This window comes from Solanum dulcamara, chromosome 7 (assembly GCF_947179165.1).
Source record: "Solanum dulcamara chromosome 7, daSolDulc1.2, whole genome shotgun sequence".
NCBI lineage: Eukaryota > Viridiplantae > Streptophyta > Magnoliopsida > Solanales > Solanaceae > Solanum > Solanum dulcamara.
The window spans coordinates 27,309,722-27,324,552 of record NC_077243.1 but is presented as its reverse complement, the minus strand read 5'-3'; the positions used below and the strand labels follow the sequence as shown (position 1 = coordinate 27,324,552).

Below are 14,831 nucleotides of genomic sequence, written 5' to 3'. Positions count from 1 at the left end.
TCTGGTAGATCAAACAAATACCTTCTTGCTAACCTTTTTTTTCTTCTAATAGGAAGAGCTGACCAATCACCAAAAACTCCAGAAGGAAACTCCTCAGAGTGGTTCAGCCGAAAAGGTGGAATCATTTGATCATAGAATAACTATAGATGATCCTCTCAGTGAACCAGTTGATGGAATGTCCAAAGAGTCAATTGACACAATGGAGCTATGCAATTCCAAAATCTTCCTAAAAAGGTTTTCTTCATTTAATCATCTTGATGGGTAGAAAAAGATATTAGTTCCCCTGTCCCATATTGATTGTCATACTTAGAGATATAAGCGAGCTGAATTGAACTTACCCTTTAACGAGGCAACTTCATTTTACCAAGTTTCTATTGGCTCGAACTCAAGCCCATTCGTGTAGTTGGGTTGATGTAGAGTTTGCTTGTATTGTCTATGTTGTCTGAATGAGCCAATAAAGAAAATTTTGAACTGAATCAAGACTAGTATTACATGCTAAATACATGACTAATGGGAATTTCTTATCAAGTAAACATTGATATATAAAAAATCCAAGTTAGCTTAGCTTTTGTGAATAGTAAACAAGTCAAGTCAATCTTTTGCAAGCTTTAGTCTTGTTATATGAGCTTGAAGTGGGCTCAAATATTTTTTCCCGTCAAAAATCACTGTAATGGTGTTTGTTGGGTGGAGAACCCAACAAATTGACCCTTAGCATGTCTAATCCCAAGACATGGAAGACTCGTTTGAACATTCTTCAAAAGTGCTCTAACTTGACGAGGCAAAGAAACAGCTTGACTGAAAAACATGTTTTTCCCTAGGCTTTCACCCCAGTTGGCTGACATGTCAGCAACCTTATTGCTCAAACTCAGTTTGTTTATTTAAATAACGAGTGTTTGAGGTTTACTCGTGAAGAATCGGCTCATTATAACTTTGGTTGTATTTCTTGATTAGTAAAATAGAGCCTACAATATCTTTTATTTATAACAAATAGAGCCTGCAATATTTTCACAAGCGAATTATGTAAAAGGTGACATGAGTCTGTTAGATAACATTACTTACAAATCTCAGCGGAGGCAAAAAACACTAGGTGATTTCTTCCTATCTGCCTAAGCCTAGGCGGGCAGAGTTTTACCTAGTACATGTGCGGGTGGGAGCTAGCAGGTACTTGATGGATTAGTCCTAGGGCGTACAAGCTGGCCGAGACCCCACCGTTATTAAACAAAAGAAGATAACATGGGATTATTTTGTCCTAAAACTGGTAAAATAGGACACTTGTGATTGGCCAAAGATACATAAGAATACTCTTGTTTATTATTTAGAGCCTAACTTTGATTGAATTTCTGAATTGATCTACCCAGATTTAATGCCGAAGACCGAACAGTTGTATCTCATTTGTTCCATCAATGGGCCAAAAAGCCTGCATTTCAGGAAGCACAGAGGTTGCTTAAAAAGGTCAAAGTTTGTTCATTTGTTTTATTTTCTTTATGATTGGGTATATTTCTTCAAGAGGAGCAATATTAACATTTAACTTCATGTTTCCAATATTCCAATGTATCTTAAGTCAACACAGGCAAAGACCCACTTATGGATGCTGGCAAATGGCGAGAATCATGCCACATTGAAGTTTTAAAAACAGTTTATTTCATTACCGTAACACAAGGTTGGATCTTAACGCATCTGTCTTTTGGCATCTTCAGGTAGGTTTTGTCATTGATGAGCGCCTTAGAGTCAAGAAGAGCACTCACAAGGTCTTGGCCCTTTTTTTTCCCCATTTCATCGAACAATTTTGACTGCATTTCTTCAGATAAATTAATAGCATGACTCTAAATATTCTGGTAATTCATTCCCTGTTATTTTTCTTTTATTTTTGGGCAGCACACGCCCTTGCTCAAAAGTTAAAGCTGAGATTTGGTGCCAACACCAAAATGAACTAAATGCCAAAATAAAATTAGATAACCAAACCTCACGGTCTATTTCTCATTCTAGGAATCCCATCTGTTGCACCTCTTCTCCACCAAATTCTTTCTGGCCTCTCACCTCAGTATCCACCTTGTGTTTTCATCCTTTCCCATCTGCTAGTCTCGTCTCTGTGGTTGGGGCCGTGACTACAGCCTATTGGAAGGATAATGAAAAACTGGTTACCTCCAGTCTCCAGAAGCATGATGCTTTCTGTTTCCCTTGGTACCAAGACTCTCCATTTCTCCTCTTGTCGAATCTCACTTTTCAGAAAAAATCAATAATAATTTTAAAAAAATATTTGCCACCATATGTTGGAGTTTATAAGTTTAACTTCAACTCTAGAAACAGAAAATAAAGGCAAGAAGAAGAAAAGAAAGATTTGCTGGAAAGATGATTTTTCATTTAACTGAAATGGTGTGTAAATATAGGAAAAATGCAACAACTAGAGCCTATATTTCAGCAACTACTTTGCACATGATCCCATGATTAATTATACTACTTAAAATAACAGCTAACTCCTACAAAACAGCAACTAAGTTAAACTACTGAAGAGAGCTAAAAAGCTGGAGAAAATCCAGCAACTTCTGTTTGACTAGTTACTGCAGTAACTGAGGCAATTAATCAACACTCCTCCTTGCTTCAGTTGCTGCAAATTCCAAGTCTTTCTCTGAGAAATTCGGATCTGCTCCTTGGCAAGGCTTTGGTAAAAATATCTGCCAATTGAATATCTGTCTTGCAATACTTTAACCCAACAAATCCTTCTTTCTGCGCATCTCTGAGAAAGAATAATTTGATATTGAAATGCTTGGTTTTCCCATGAAAAACTGGATTATTTGATATAGCAATAGCTGTTTGATTATCCACAAAAACCTCTGTGCACTTTGTTTGCTTTAAATTCATATCAAGTAGCACTTTTCTAAGTCATAAGGCTTGATTTGCAGCAGCTGTTGCTGCAATGAACTCAGCTTCAGCCGTAGATTGTGCAACAATCTCTTGCTTTTTAGAACACCAAGAAAATACCCCTGAACCAAGATTAAAACAATAACCAGAAGTGCTCTTCATGTCATCGGAAGAGCTACCCCAGTCACTATCAGAATACCCCTGCAACACGTACTTCTGATTTGCAGAGAACTTGATTCCAAAATTCAATGTTCCTTTAACATATCTTATCACCCTTTTAGCTGCTCTAAATGAGTGGCAGTTGCACAATTACTGAATCTAGATAGAAGACTTGCAACATATAAAATATCGGGTCTAGTTGCTGTAAGATACATGAGACATCCATCCAAACTCCGGTAAAGAGTCTCATCCACTTTTTCAGCTTCATCATTTTTGCTCAACTTTTCCTTTTGACACATTGGAGTAGTTGTCTCTTTTGCAATTTTCCATTTTGAACTTTTTCAAAATGTCTTTTGCATACTTCTTTTGACAGATGAACACTTCATTTTGCTCTTGATTGATTTCCATTCCCAGAAAATACACCATTTCTCCCAAATCCGTCATTTCAAAACTCTGTTGCATATCTTCTTTAAATTTCTTAACAAGTTCATCATTGCTACCAGTAACCAGCAAATCATCTACATATAGTGAAATAACAATAAAATTAATTTCATCACCTTTAATGTGAGAGTAGCTTCACTAAGGCATTTTCTAAAACCCAGCTGCACCAAATGCTCATCAATCCTGCTGTACCAAGCTCTGAGCGCCTGCTAAATTTAGTCCATACAAAGCTTTTATGAGCTGATACACTTCATCTTCATGCTCTTTTACTGCAAATCCTTCAGGCTGCTTTACATAAATTTCCTCCTCAAGAAAGCCATTCAAGAATGCAGATTTAATGTTCAACTGAAACACTTTCCAACCCTTCTGTGCAGCTATAGCCAACAATATACTGATGGTTTCTAATCTAGCAACAGGAGCAAATGTATCAGAAAAATCAATACCAAAAATTTGAGCCTACCTCTTTACCACAAGTCTGGCTTTGTGCTTGTTGATAGAGCCATCTGCATTCAAGTTTCCTATCTTCAGGTCTTTTCACAAGTTTCTAGGTCTGATTCTTCTCAATCATGGTGAGTTGCTCCTTCATTGCAGCTCTCCATTTAGGATCTTTTTCTGCTTCCCAAAAATTCATTGGCTCAAGAACAACAATATTGCATCTCTGATAGATATCAGAGAGAGATCTTGTGCCTCTTACCGGGACATCATCCACCAATTCATCTTTTTTCAGCTGGAACATTGTACTTTGGTCAGGAATGAATGTTGGTTTGCTTCTTTCCAGTTCCATTGTTCATCTTCCATGAAATGTGCATCTCTGCTTATCAGGATTTTCCTTGTATGAGGTTGGAAAACCCTGTAAGCCTTAGAAAAAGTGTTGTAACCCACAAATATTCCAGCTTCTGCCCTTTTATCTAACTCATCTCTTTAGTCTGTGGCACATAAGTAAATCACAGGCATCCAAACACTGAGATTTTTAAAAAAAGGTTTGTAGCCATACCATACTTCAAGTGGCGTCTTTCCTTCTAATGCTTTTGTTGGAAGCCTGTTGAGTAGAAAGACTGAGGTACGTGCAGCTTCTGCCCAGTACTCTTTTGGCAAACACTTCTCGTACAACAAACAACTAGCCATCTCCATTATGGTACGATTCTTCCTCTCACTAACTCCATTTTGTTGTGGTGTATATGGAGCAGTGAGCTGGTGTTCAATTCCGGCTTCTTCATAAAATATATTGCACTGATCAGATATGTACTCCTTGCCATTATTGGTCCTTAAAGATTGAATCTTATAGCCGCTTTGAGTTTCGATCCACTGCTTGAATTTCCAGAAGATAGTGGCAACCTCTGACTTGAACCTGAGAAAGTAAATCCAATACATTCTCGTATAGTCATCAATGAAAACTATATAATGCTTACTCCTTTTGAGTGACGGAGTTCTTTGAGGACCAGCCAGATTTGTGTGGATTAACTTTAGCTTTTCAGTAGCTCTCCAAGTTGCTTTGTTGAAAGGAACCCTTCTTTGCTTGCCAAATCGGCAAGTTTTGCAATCTGGTATTTCAACTTCAAGGTTAGGCAGACCTCGAACTAGATCTTTCTTCTGTAGGTTCATTACAGCATCATGATTGAAATGCCCAAGTCTTTTGTGCCAAACTTCTGCATTGATCTTAGTTGCAGCATAAGCTTTTTGCTCATGCATTAAAGGATCCAATGTGAAGCTCTTTCCCTTCATCATTACTTTGAATAAATTTTTGCCATCTTCATCTTTGATTTGACAATAATTGATTTCAAAGAGAAGTTTGAAACCATTCTCAAGCATCTGGCCAACACTTAACAGACTATGACTTATATTAGGTACAAAATACACGTCTTTGATTAGTTTTGTACCTGAAGCGATTTTAATTTCCACAGTACCTTTGCCTTCAGCAGAAATATACTCCCCATTGCCAACTTTTACTTTGGAAATTACTGAAGTATCCAACTCCTTGAAGAGATCACGATCAAATGTCATGTGGTTTGTGCAATCACTGTCAATAAGCCACTTGTCACTTGAGCTGCTAGTTGCAAAACAGGTTGCTACAAAGAGTTGCTCCTCATCTTGCTGATTTGCTACCTGTGCAGCATTATTTTGTTGAGTGTTGTTCTTGCAAATCTTTTGATGATGTCCCATCTTTTGACATTTCTCACACTGCTGGTCTGGCCTTCTCCAGCATTTGAATGGTGGATGACCCATCTTTCCTCAATGTTTGCAAGGAGGAAAATCATGTTTTGTTCCCCTATTTACCCAAGGAGAATGAAAACTTGAATTTTCCTTGTTTCACTTCTTCTTTCCTTTGTCTCCCTGGTTTGATTGAACTTTTGCTGGTAGTGCACCCTCAAAAGATCCTTCAAACCTCATAAGTCTTCTTTGTTCTTGTGTCTGTAAAGAATTCAATAGTTCTGCCAAACTAATTGTTGACATATCCTTAGAATTTCCAGCGAGGAAATAGTTGCTTCAAACCTTTCGGGGACTGTTACAAGAATTTTTTGAACCAATCTAGAATCAGGAAATTCAGAGCCAAGTAATCTTACATTGTTGGCAATGTTGAGTAATCTGTCAGAATACTCTGACTGTCTCTGAATCCTTCATCTTCTGAAGTTCAAGTTCTCTTATCAGGTTGAGAATATGCATTCCTTTTATCCGTTCATCTCCTTCATATTCTTTCTTTAGGAAATTCCAGACCTCAAATGCTGATTTCATTGTCATAATCCTAACAAAGATTTCAGATGAGACTGCAGCAAATAAAGTCGCTCTAGCCTTTGATTTTCATGTTTTCTTCTCCTTGTGATTCCTTATCTGTGCCATAGTTGGATTTGCAGGCAAGGGAGGAACTTCGTAGTCCTCCTCAACAGCTTCCCACAGGTCATTTGCCTCCATTCTCGCTGCCCAGACATGATAGCCTTCACCTTTGAAGACAGATGGTGCTAGTGCAGTGAAAGGAGTTTCTGAATCCATATAAGAAAAAAAGGAATAAGGAAAATGAGCTTCCCTCAATTACAGGTCCCTCAAGAAGAGTGCTCTGATACCACTTTTGTTGGAGTTTATAAGTTTAACTTCAAATCTAGAAACAGAAAATAAAGTCAAGAAGAAGAAAAGAAAGATTCGCTGGAAAGATGATTTTTCATTTAACTGAAATGGTGTTTAAATACAGGAAAAATGCAACAACGAGAGCCTATATTTCAGCAACTACTTTGCACATGATCCCATGATTAATTAAACTATTTAAAATAGCAGCTAACTCCTACAAAACAACAACTAAGTTGAACTACCGAAGATAGCTAAAAAACTGGAGAAAATCCAGCAACTTCTGTTTGACTAGTTATTGCAGTAACTGAGACAATTAATCAACACCATACAACAAAACAGCTGTCTGTGAATCTTAGTATCTTCCACCTTAAGGGTGATAATGAAACGGACCTTGGGCTTAACTCTACCTCTAAAGCTAGCTCGTGAGGGGAGGATTGTCCAAAGACCATATAAGGAGACCAAATGACCCTATCCCACCGATTTGAGATACTCAACACTCCCCTGCACGCCCTGGGACATCTGGAGTGTGGACAATATAAGATAGGGAGCCCAACATCAAAAATAATGAATTGGGATAGGCGTTCAGGAAGTGAAGTATGCGTATTTTTTGTGACCTGATGCGGCATTACTAGTTAAAAAGAATATTTATGATCAAATTTTACCTCTTAATCTTTCTGAAATTTATTTCCACGTTCAATGTGCTCACATGTTTTTTGTTGATTTTCCAGGATGTTTTACGTGCCTTAAAGTCCTCATTAACTTGTGAGGAAGCTTTACATTATGCTGAATCTGTAAGTTAGCATCACGATACGCAGTTTCTTAAGTACATTAAGTATTAATTTATTCTAAGAACCCCAATGTAAGTTAGCATCTCCATCAAATATTTCTTGTCCGGTTAGGTGTTGAACTGGGAGAAAATTCCCGCTGAGAAGCGTGCTTACCTAATGAGAGAGAAACAGGTATCAGCTTAAACTCAATCTCCTTTAGTTCTCATGCAAATTTTATCACATACATGAACAAGTGAAAGACCATGCCCGAGGGCATAAATTCATGATGACCATGTTTGCACATTAATTCATAAATTGTCATGATACTGCTAATATGAAAAACAGTAGTTAAGTTCGAGAATTGCTCTGAAAAACAGTAGAAATTATTACCATCTTATATGCTTGACCACCTTATATTTTTATTATTTGATCAATTGTAAAATTTAAGGAACTTATTTTCCTAGAGAAAATGTTTTCCAAAACATTTTGACCAACCAAACATGGAAATTGGAAAAGAGTTTTCCTCCATAGCAAACACACCCTAAATCTTGAAAATCCAATTTGTGGGTGTTCTCAACAACTTTGAAGATTTGAGGAGATTCTAGTAATTTCCAAGTTATAATAGTGTTAATACTTGTGATTATGGAGCGAAATTATCATAAAAACATCCTTGGATACTCACTTTAAACTGGTAGAAAATCCCCCTTGCTTCAGATCCCTCTTCTAGAGAAAATTCCTAATTCAATATCTCAGAATTACTCTCGCTCCCCATACTCAGCTTATTATAGCCCAGGAATTTGGAAAGGGAAATCACGTTGCAAGAGACATCATGCGCCTACTGCCAGAAGTATTCTGCCTCAGCCATTTTTCTGAGGCCTCCCTTGCTAGCACTCTTGCAGCGTAAGGCCTTCGGTGAGGCATCCTGGGCTCCTTCCCAGCCTCCTCGTGATGTTAGTGCTGGCATGAGGCGGCCTGGGACTTGCCTTGGTTCTTTTCCATTTCACTTCAACATTTGGATACTATTTCCATTTCAAACACATTCCAACTTGTACCAATTTGTTCACTGCCCTCATATGGTCCACACACAACTCGGGGTTACTTTAGTTACGTCATTAAGCATGTAATTAGTCCAGAATAATTATTAAAAATCACAGAGCTTTACAGATTTCATAAGCACACTGCAGATGGATGACTTTAACGGCAATCCATCCCTTTCCCTTTCCCTTTCCTATTCTCTGTACACAAAAGAATAAGAAGACGGAGAAAGCTTATGTGCGTTTCATGTTGTTTCCCAAAAAAAGATTATTATTCTTTACTTGCTAATCACACCTTTTCCCTTGTAGGAGTACTTTCAAAAACTACGGATTGAAAATGCAATGGGTACATCAGAACCAACTCCAAAACAGGTATGCAGGCTTTGTAATTCCTCATCTTCTTTTGTTTTGTACTGTCTGCCTTTACAGGGATATTGTCAGAATTGTTAGTTTAACCAACTATAACGCATTTTCAAAAATATAAACTGATGTACGTAATATCTGAAACCTGTAATCAATTTTGTGTGTGCTCTTCAAACTTAGTGAGCAGACGTGGACAGTCCAATACATCCGGAAGTATGCTTCACATAAAGTGGGAACAGTTTTGAGTATCGTTGCTAACTATTACTCCCTCTATTCCATATTAATTGAATTTCTAGGGTAATGCACATATATTAAGAAAAACATTCAAAGACAAAATTTGAACCATATTTTCCTCTATTACCCTTTTGTTTAATCAGCCTCATAAAGATGATGAAATGTGAAATCATAAATATAAATAGTCCCTTATTGGAGTATAACTTTGTAAGTAGTGTAGTTTGACTTCTAGAAAATTACAAAACTTCATTAATTAAAATGGTAAACATGGAAAAAGATTTAAACATTTCTCTTGAATTTTGAACAATTCCACTATTCTGAACAATGAAAAAAGCTTTAGAAATTCAGTTAATATGGAATAGAGGGAGTATATAGAGTACTTTTTTTGTTTGGTAAACTAAATAGAGTACTTAGTTGCAACATGTCCTATCTTCTAATGTCTTGGTCATACCTACCATCCCTTTGTACTCTTCAGTGGTTTATAATACATAGGCTTGAGGGGTCTAGGATTTCCTTAGTGGTGTTCCTTTCACTTGCTTTGGTGGACAATGGTCACAAATTTTAACAATAATCAGTAGACACGGACACAGTAGTATTGCCTGTAAGGCTTTAAGTTAGGCCATGGTCTTGGGGCTCAGGGTGTCTTATTCATTTACTTGGTACCCTTGTGGCAGATTGCATATCTTCAGAGTCTAGGATGCACTACGGTTCCTACATCCCGTCTCCATGCATCACGGTTGATTGAAGAATATAAATCCTTGTAAGAGATTTGAGGCTTGATGCAAAAACTCCTTAATGTCAGCATCGTCAGTGCCTAAGCAGGTTGTCAGGGAAAACAAGGTTCATGCATATGGGTATTATGAAGTCTCTTCTCTCTGACAGGTTTCGGTGTTATACTATTTATAATTTTGTACATGGTGTAGACGCTGTTATTTCACATTGCACATTGGGTTTAGGTGTAACGTGTCCAAAGACTGAGTAGCATTTAACAGTGGTAGATAAAGTTGCCTCCGCTAAGCATCGCTTCACAAATTGAAGCTTCATTGCTTCTGCTAGCTTGTTAGATCTGGAAGATACTAAATATATATATATATATAAATTTACAAATTCCAGATTATTGGAGATGCCCGCGAATCATGTATTTAGAGGTTCTGCATTACTTATAATGATGACCAAGATTTTCTCATACTAGTTTAAAGTTTAAACTGACTTGTATTAAATAGGTGTTTGTTCATTTAGCGGTGATGCTTCATCTAAACTTTACATATTAAATCTATGATCTGTTTAATCAAAGGGATCAATTCGTGGGTCGTGTTCACTTGCCATAGCCATCCCAGTACAAAGACACGTAGGGCACATGACCTGCCAAAGATAGAAGCTCAACTTAATTTCGTCACTGAAGCCAAAAAATGATACATACATACAACAAAAAAATGCAGAATGCTATGTGATGATGCAAGTACTTATCTACAAGATAACGTTCTCTTGTTAGTAGAATATTCTAAGCCTTCTATGTCCAATGGACTTCTTTTTATTATATTTATATTAAATAAAGCAAAATTCTTATTATTCGAACTAATTAAAGAAACCCTCAAATCACTAATGGCTACGGAATATGTTTCCATTGTCCACCAAGGGCGAGCCATGAGTAGCTTTGGTTTTGAGTGGCAAATGTAGAAGTCAATCAGTAGGTTCCTCTCCTCTCTTTATACTCACTCCCCCTCCCACCCCCAATTCCCGTGCACCTTTTTTTCCATTTTTAGAGGCACAGAAACATGAGTGCTGATGAAATAAGAAAAGAAACCAAACCTTAACCAGGTCTAATTTTTAATCTAACTCGACAGTCACACCAAATGTTAAGTTTACGTGTCCCATATCCCTTACCCCCTCTCAGATCACAGTGTTTAATCATTCAGGCTACTCCATCAGAAGGCCACATCGCTTGAACATTGGTCAGGAAAGAGATGTTCAATTTATCCAGTGTAATTTATTCACTGCAAGTGCACAGAGTGGACAATTTGAAGCCAACAAATTTGAACAATACACTCACCTTTCCTGAACCTGAACAGTTGGGACACCTCTCTGTTTTGGGCGGTGACAGAGGCTTGTCCGCTCCATAAATTGTTGAAACAGGCTCGATAAGAACAAGAGCTCCAGTGTTGGAACATCGAGCACAAGCAAGATATCCTGCATATACATTTAGCAACCATCATAAAATTCACCTGCATTCCAATTGCTCGCCAGTTGGAATGCTATTTCTACAAAATATTTGTCCCATTCAAGAAAAGGAAAAAAAGAAAATTCCTTCCAGAATCCAATAATTTAAACAAAGAAAGCCTCCTAATTAGTTGCAGGGACCTTCTGTGATGGCTGAACTATTTGAAGAAGTGAAGCACTTTTGAGAGGTAGTCCACAGAAAACATGAAAAAGATGTTGCTAAAAGAATTCTATAATATATTGTCAAACTATTTAAATAGCTTGAACCGATAGACTTTTAAATTTTGAATTATTAACAGATTACACACCTGTTCCAAGACAGTACTTGCATCTCTTGTGCTCCTGCTGTTTCACATTATTGATTTCAACAACCATCAAAGCAGAGATCACCCCAACTGCACCCCCAGAGAATGATGCCACAATTGGATCAACCTGACTGCAAAGTACATTAACATACTATGAAATTGTTGCAACCACATACACACACAAAGCATCACCCTATCAAAGAATTAGATCTTTCAAGTATATGATATATAACCCCAAAATTGAAATTTTAATAATACTTTATAATGATGGCTTCATTGGCTTTATATCACTTTCAGTTTCAAAAGTGATTAGCAAGTGTCATCACGTTCCACATCTATCCAACATAAATAAGAACTTGTGAGCAATGAACATACAGGTTTTCTCGCTGTAGTTTCTCTTCATACTACTCTTCTCTAGTAATGGCTAAAAATGGATCCCTTAAGTTTAGTCCTGCATTTGCTTTGCTCCTAATATTGCTGATCTTTAAGATCTTATGTATTTACTCCCTCAACATACAGTAGAAGAAAAAATTGAAGGAAGAAGAAGCTGCAGATATTGCATAATTAGTCAATCCATTTTCTATTTGTGTCCAGTGTTGGAGAATGATTTTCAAAGAATGCAACTTATCTTTCTTTTGCTTTGCTTTTTTTTTTCCCTTTGCATAGGCGACTTGTATAGAAGAGATCGTGGAGAACTTCTGACTTCTTACAACATAAGATGAATGTCTCAACAATAAGTAAATTACACACCCAAAATTGAGAAGCATTTAATGTGCTCCTTGAGAGATTTGTTTGGAAAATTTCCGGAAAAAGTTTTTTGAAAAGGTTTTGGAAGAAAATGTTTGTGCAAACATGTTTGGATGGCTGCAGTTTTTGAAGATTTATTATTTTTTAAGAACTTTTCCCATAAGAAAATGCCCCTTTCTCATTCTTCATTGTACAGTTAATTTTGGAAAACCTAACAAGCATGTGTCATTTGAAGATTTTCAAAAAAGTTTCACAAACAAACTCTACCATGAATTATCTTCATGCACTAATTATAACTCATTACTAAAACAAAAAAGTCGTTGTAGAGTAACTGTAGTTGTGAAAAGGGCAGCACATTTGTTAAAATAATGATCAAGAATTTGAGTAATTTAATTGCGCATATTAAGTAGGTATGTTGTCTTGTCTACTAAACCAACAAGAATACTATGACATAGTTTTGCACACACATAAGCACCCTTTAGATTGTCATTTTAGCATCCTATGTTCTACATTTTAGTGACCTACATTCAATAAAAGATGCCTTTACGGATTACTAGCAGTGAGAACATAATTGTTTTACCTATAGTTTTGGACCTTTGTTTTGGTGAGCCTAAATGTTATGAAGCCATTGTTGGGTGTGGTAGAGAAGTGAATATACTTCTTCGCTAAGTAAACATACAATATCATAGACATACCTCAGTTGCATTGGTAGATGCATGCTGCGGATAAAATCAGCATATGATGTGCCTCCTAATCCCAACTTTAGCTCCAACTGCAGCAGTATGAACACACTTTAGATGGTAAAAGTAGTAGGCTCCATAAGGCATATATAGGAGTTTGAACTGATTGTTCGCATCTAAGAACTCCTCAGAAATTAATCAGAGTTTCATCTTAAGTCAATTGGCCAAATGAAAACAATAATAAGAAAAGTAAAAATGTTAAAAGAAAAACTTACACTGGGTGCTAGAAGTCCACCAAAAAGCATAAATCCGGCAATGAGGGATAAACAAGTAGCATAATATTGCTTAAGATTTTCTGATGTCTGCAATAAAAACATAAATTTTCAGTTAAATACTGAGTAGCCTGCAGTGCGACCAACCAAAAATGGGGGGGGGGGGGGGGGAAGGAGAGGTAGAAAGTTCATGAAAATCCACACAGACCTGAACAAAATAAAAGGAAAGAATCTCCTTACTTTATATTAACTGGGACATTAGGTTATTATAAGTTGCTGACCACTACATAAACAATTTGCAACAGCTAAGAGTGCTTACAAGAGGAGGCAAAAAGGGAATAAATGATGGGAAATTAGGAAGCTCATTTTCTTGTGCCTCTGTTAGTATCCCAAGCTCAGCACTCTTTATCCTTTGCTGTATTCTTAGCCTGCGTACCTGCTCAAGTTTGAAGATAGAAGGAATAACAAATTTGACACTGAAAGAGCATACATATCTGATTTATGCAACTATAGCAATCAAACCTCTTTGTGACCCAGTCCCACAGCAAACTCAGAGCACGGATAACATGTATATATGTATAGATACTTCAAATCTCAATAGGATTCTGACCAAAATAACAATGGTAACATCTTTATTCATGATAGGGAACACAGAAACATTGAGAGGCAATACTGAAAGCAGATTGTATTTCATATCGGCGAAATTGTAATAGAAACCATAGTAAACTATACTCCATTATAGTAGGCAAAAGTGACATTCAGAGTTATGCCACAAATCATCTTATTACTATCCGTTTTTTTTACCAAGGTCATAACAGACATATCTCCCACATCATCATACTTCTTTCTCTGTTTTACGGAAATACTTGTTTGACATATTCTTTCATAATAGTTGAGTGATAACATTCAGATAAATGAAACGTCTTGCATCTTTTTTCTTTCTTATTATGTCATTTAATATACATTTCTCCGGTCATTAATGTGAATTATGTGTGATCAATAATTATGATAAAAACATATTTGCTATGTACTATAGTTTCTATATAGAGTTATCATTAGGTTCATAACTATTATTTTCCCAGTTATATCAAGTTCAGATTAAATGATTAGTATTCTAAACACAAAGCTAAGAATAAATAGAAATTCTGAGAAGAAAAAAGAAGAAGAGAAGACAGACCTCCTCCATATGCAAAAATATCTTGTTTCTCCTACTTCTAATATTATCTCGAATTTCTTGCAACTCCATTTTAGCAAAGTCCTCTACTGTCTCAGGTCCTTCTATTATACAAAATCTGTAGAAATCAATCAATTTTTGTCCGTCCTTATAATTTTCAATAATCAATCACAAGAACCGAAAGATTCAAACAAATAATATCTCAAATTACCCGGCGGCGTTTTTATCGGAGGATTCAGAATCTATAGAAGTAGCATATGAATATGCATCAGCATCGGAGGCCATAGATCGGCATGTAATTCTATTTCTACTATTTCCATGGAGAAGAAATGAAGAGGTAGGAAACGGCGATAAATACAGTATTCGTCCTGCACATAACATTTCTCTAGACAGAGAAAAATCAGATACCAAGTTCATGGAGAATGATTAAATAAGAGCTAGTGGATCGGAGAAGATGACAAGAAAGAGCATCAACCTTTCTTCAGCCGGTTAAGTGGTGGCTATTTTTCTCCTTAAACCCAA

The 14,831-nt window shown here is 36.6% G+C and overlaps 2 protein-coding genes across 2 annotated transcripts in view; one reads left to right on the top strand and one right to left on the bottom strand.

The window, feature by feature from the left end:
- Positions 1-10,148, top strand: part of LOC129895569 (ATP-dependent DNA helicase SRS2-like protein At4g25120) — a 23,870-nt gene extending 13,722 nt beyond the window's left edge. The window contains exons 23-29 of the mRNA XM_055971294.1: positions 53-234; positions 1,359-1,452; positions 1,698-1,748; positions 7,245-7,307; positions 7,416-7,475; positions 8,627-8,689; positions 9,589-10,148. Of these exons, the coding sequence (XP_055827269.1) occupies positions 53-234; positions 1,359-1,452; positions 1,698-1,748; positions 7,245-7,307; positions 7,416-7,475; positions 8,627-8,689; positions 9,589-9,678 (603 nt within the window). The 3' untranslated portion in view covers positions 9,679-10,148. The remainder of the gene's footprint in view (positions 1-52; positions 235-1,358; positions 1,453-1,697; positions 1,749-7,244; positions 7,308-7,415; positions 7,476-8,626; positions 8,690-9,588) is intronic.
- Positions 10,101-14,831, bottom strand: LOC129895571 (protein ORANGE-GREEN, chloroplastic). Its single transcript, XM_055971295.1, has 8 exons — positions 14,521-14,831; positions 14,313-14,427; positions 13,455-13,571; positions 13,139-13,225; positions 12,879-12,955; positions 11,440-11,567; positions 10,965-11,101; positions 10,101-10,276 (listed from the first exon to the last, which is right to left on the bottom strand). Exons 1-8 carry the CDS (start codon positions 14,724-14,726, stop codon positions 10,199-10,201), a joined length of 945 nt encoding a protein of 314 aa, XP_055827270.1. The 5' UTR covers positions 14,727-14,831; the 3' UTR covers positions 10,101-10,198.

Excerpts from the sequence above, each read along its gene's own strand:
- LOC129895571 (XM_055971295.1), bottom strand. The coding sequence starts at position 14,726 with ATGAACTTGGTATCTGATTTTTCTCTGTCTAGAGAAATGTTATGTGCA. Across the intron at positions 13,572-14,312 it reads TATTTTTGCATATGGAGGAG|GTACGCAGGCTAAGAATACA; the intron begins GTCTGTCTTCTC and ends AAACTTGAGCAG. Across the intron at positions 13,226-13,454 it reads TTCCCTTTTTGCCTCCTCTT|ACATCAGAAAATCTTAAGCA; the intron begins GTAAGCACTCTT and ends TTTTTATTGCAG.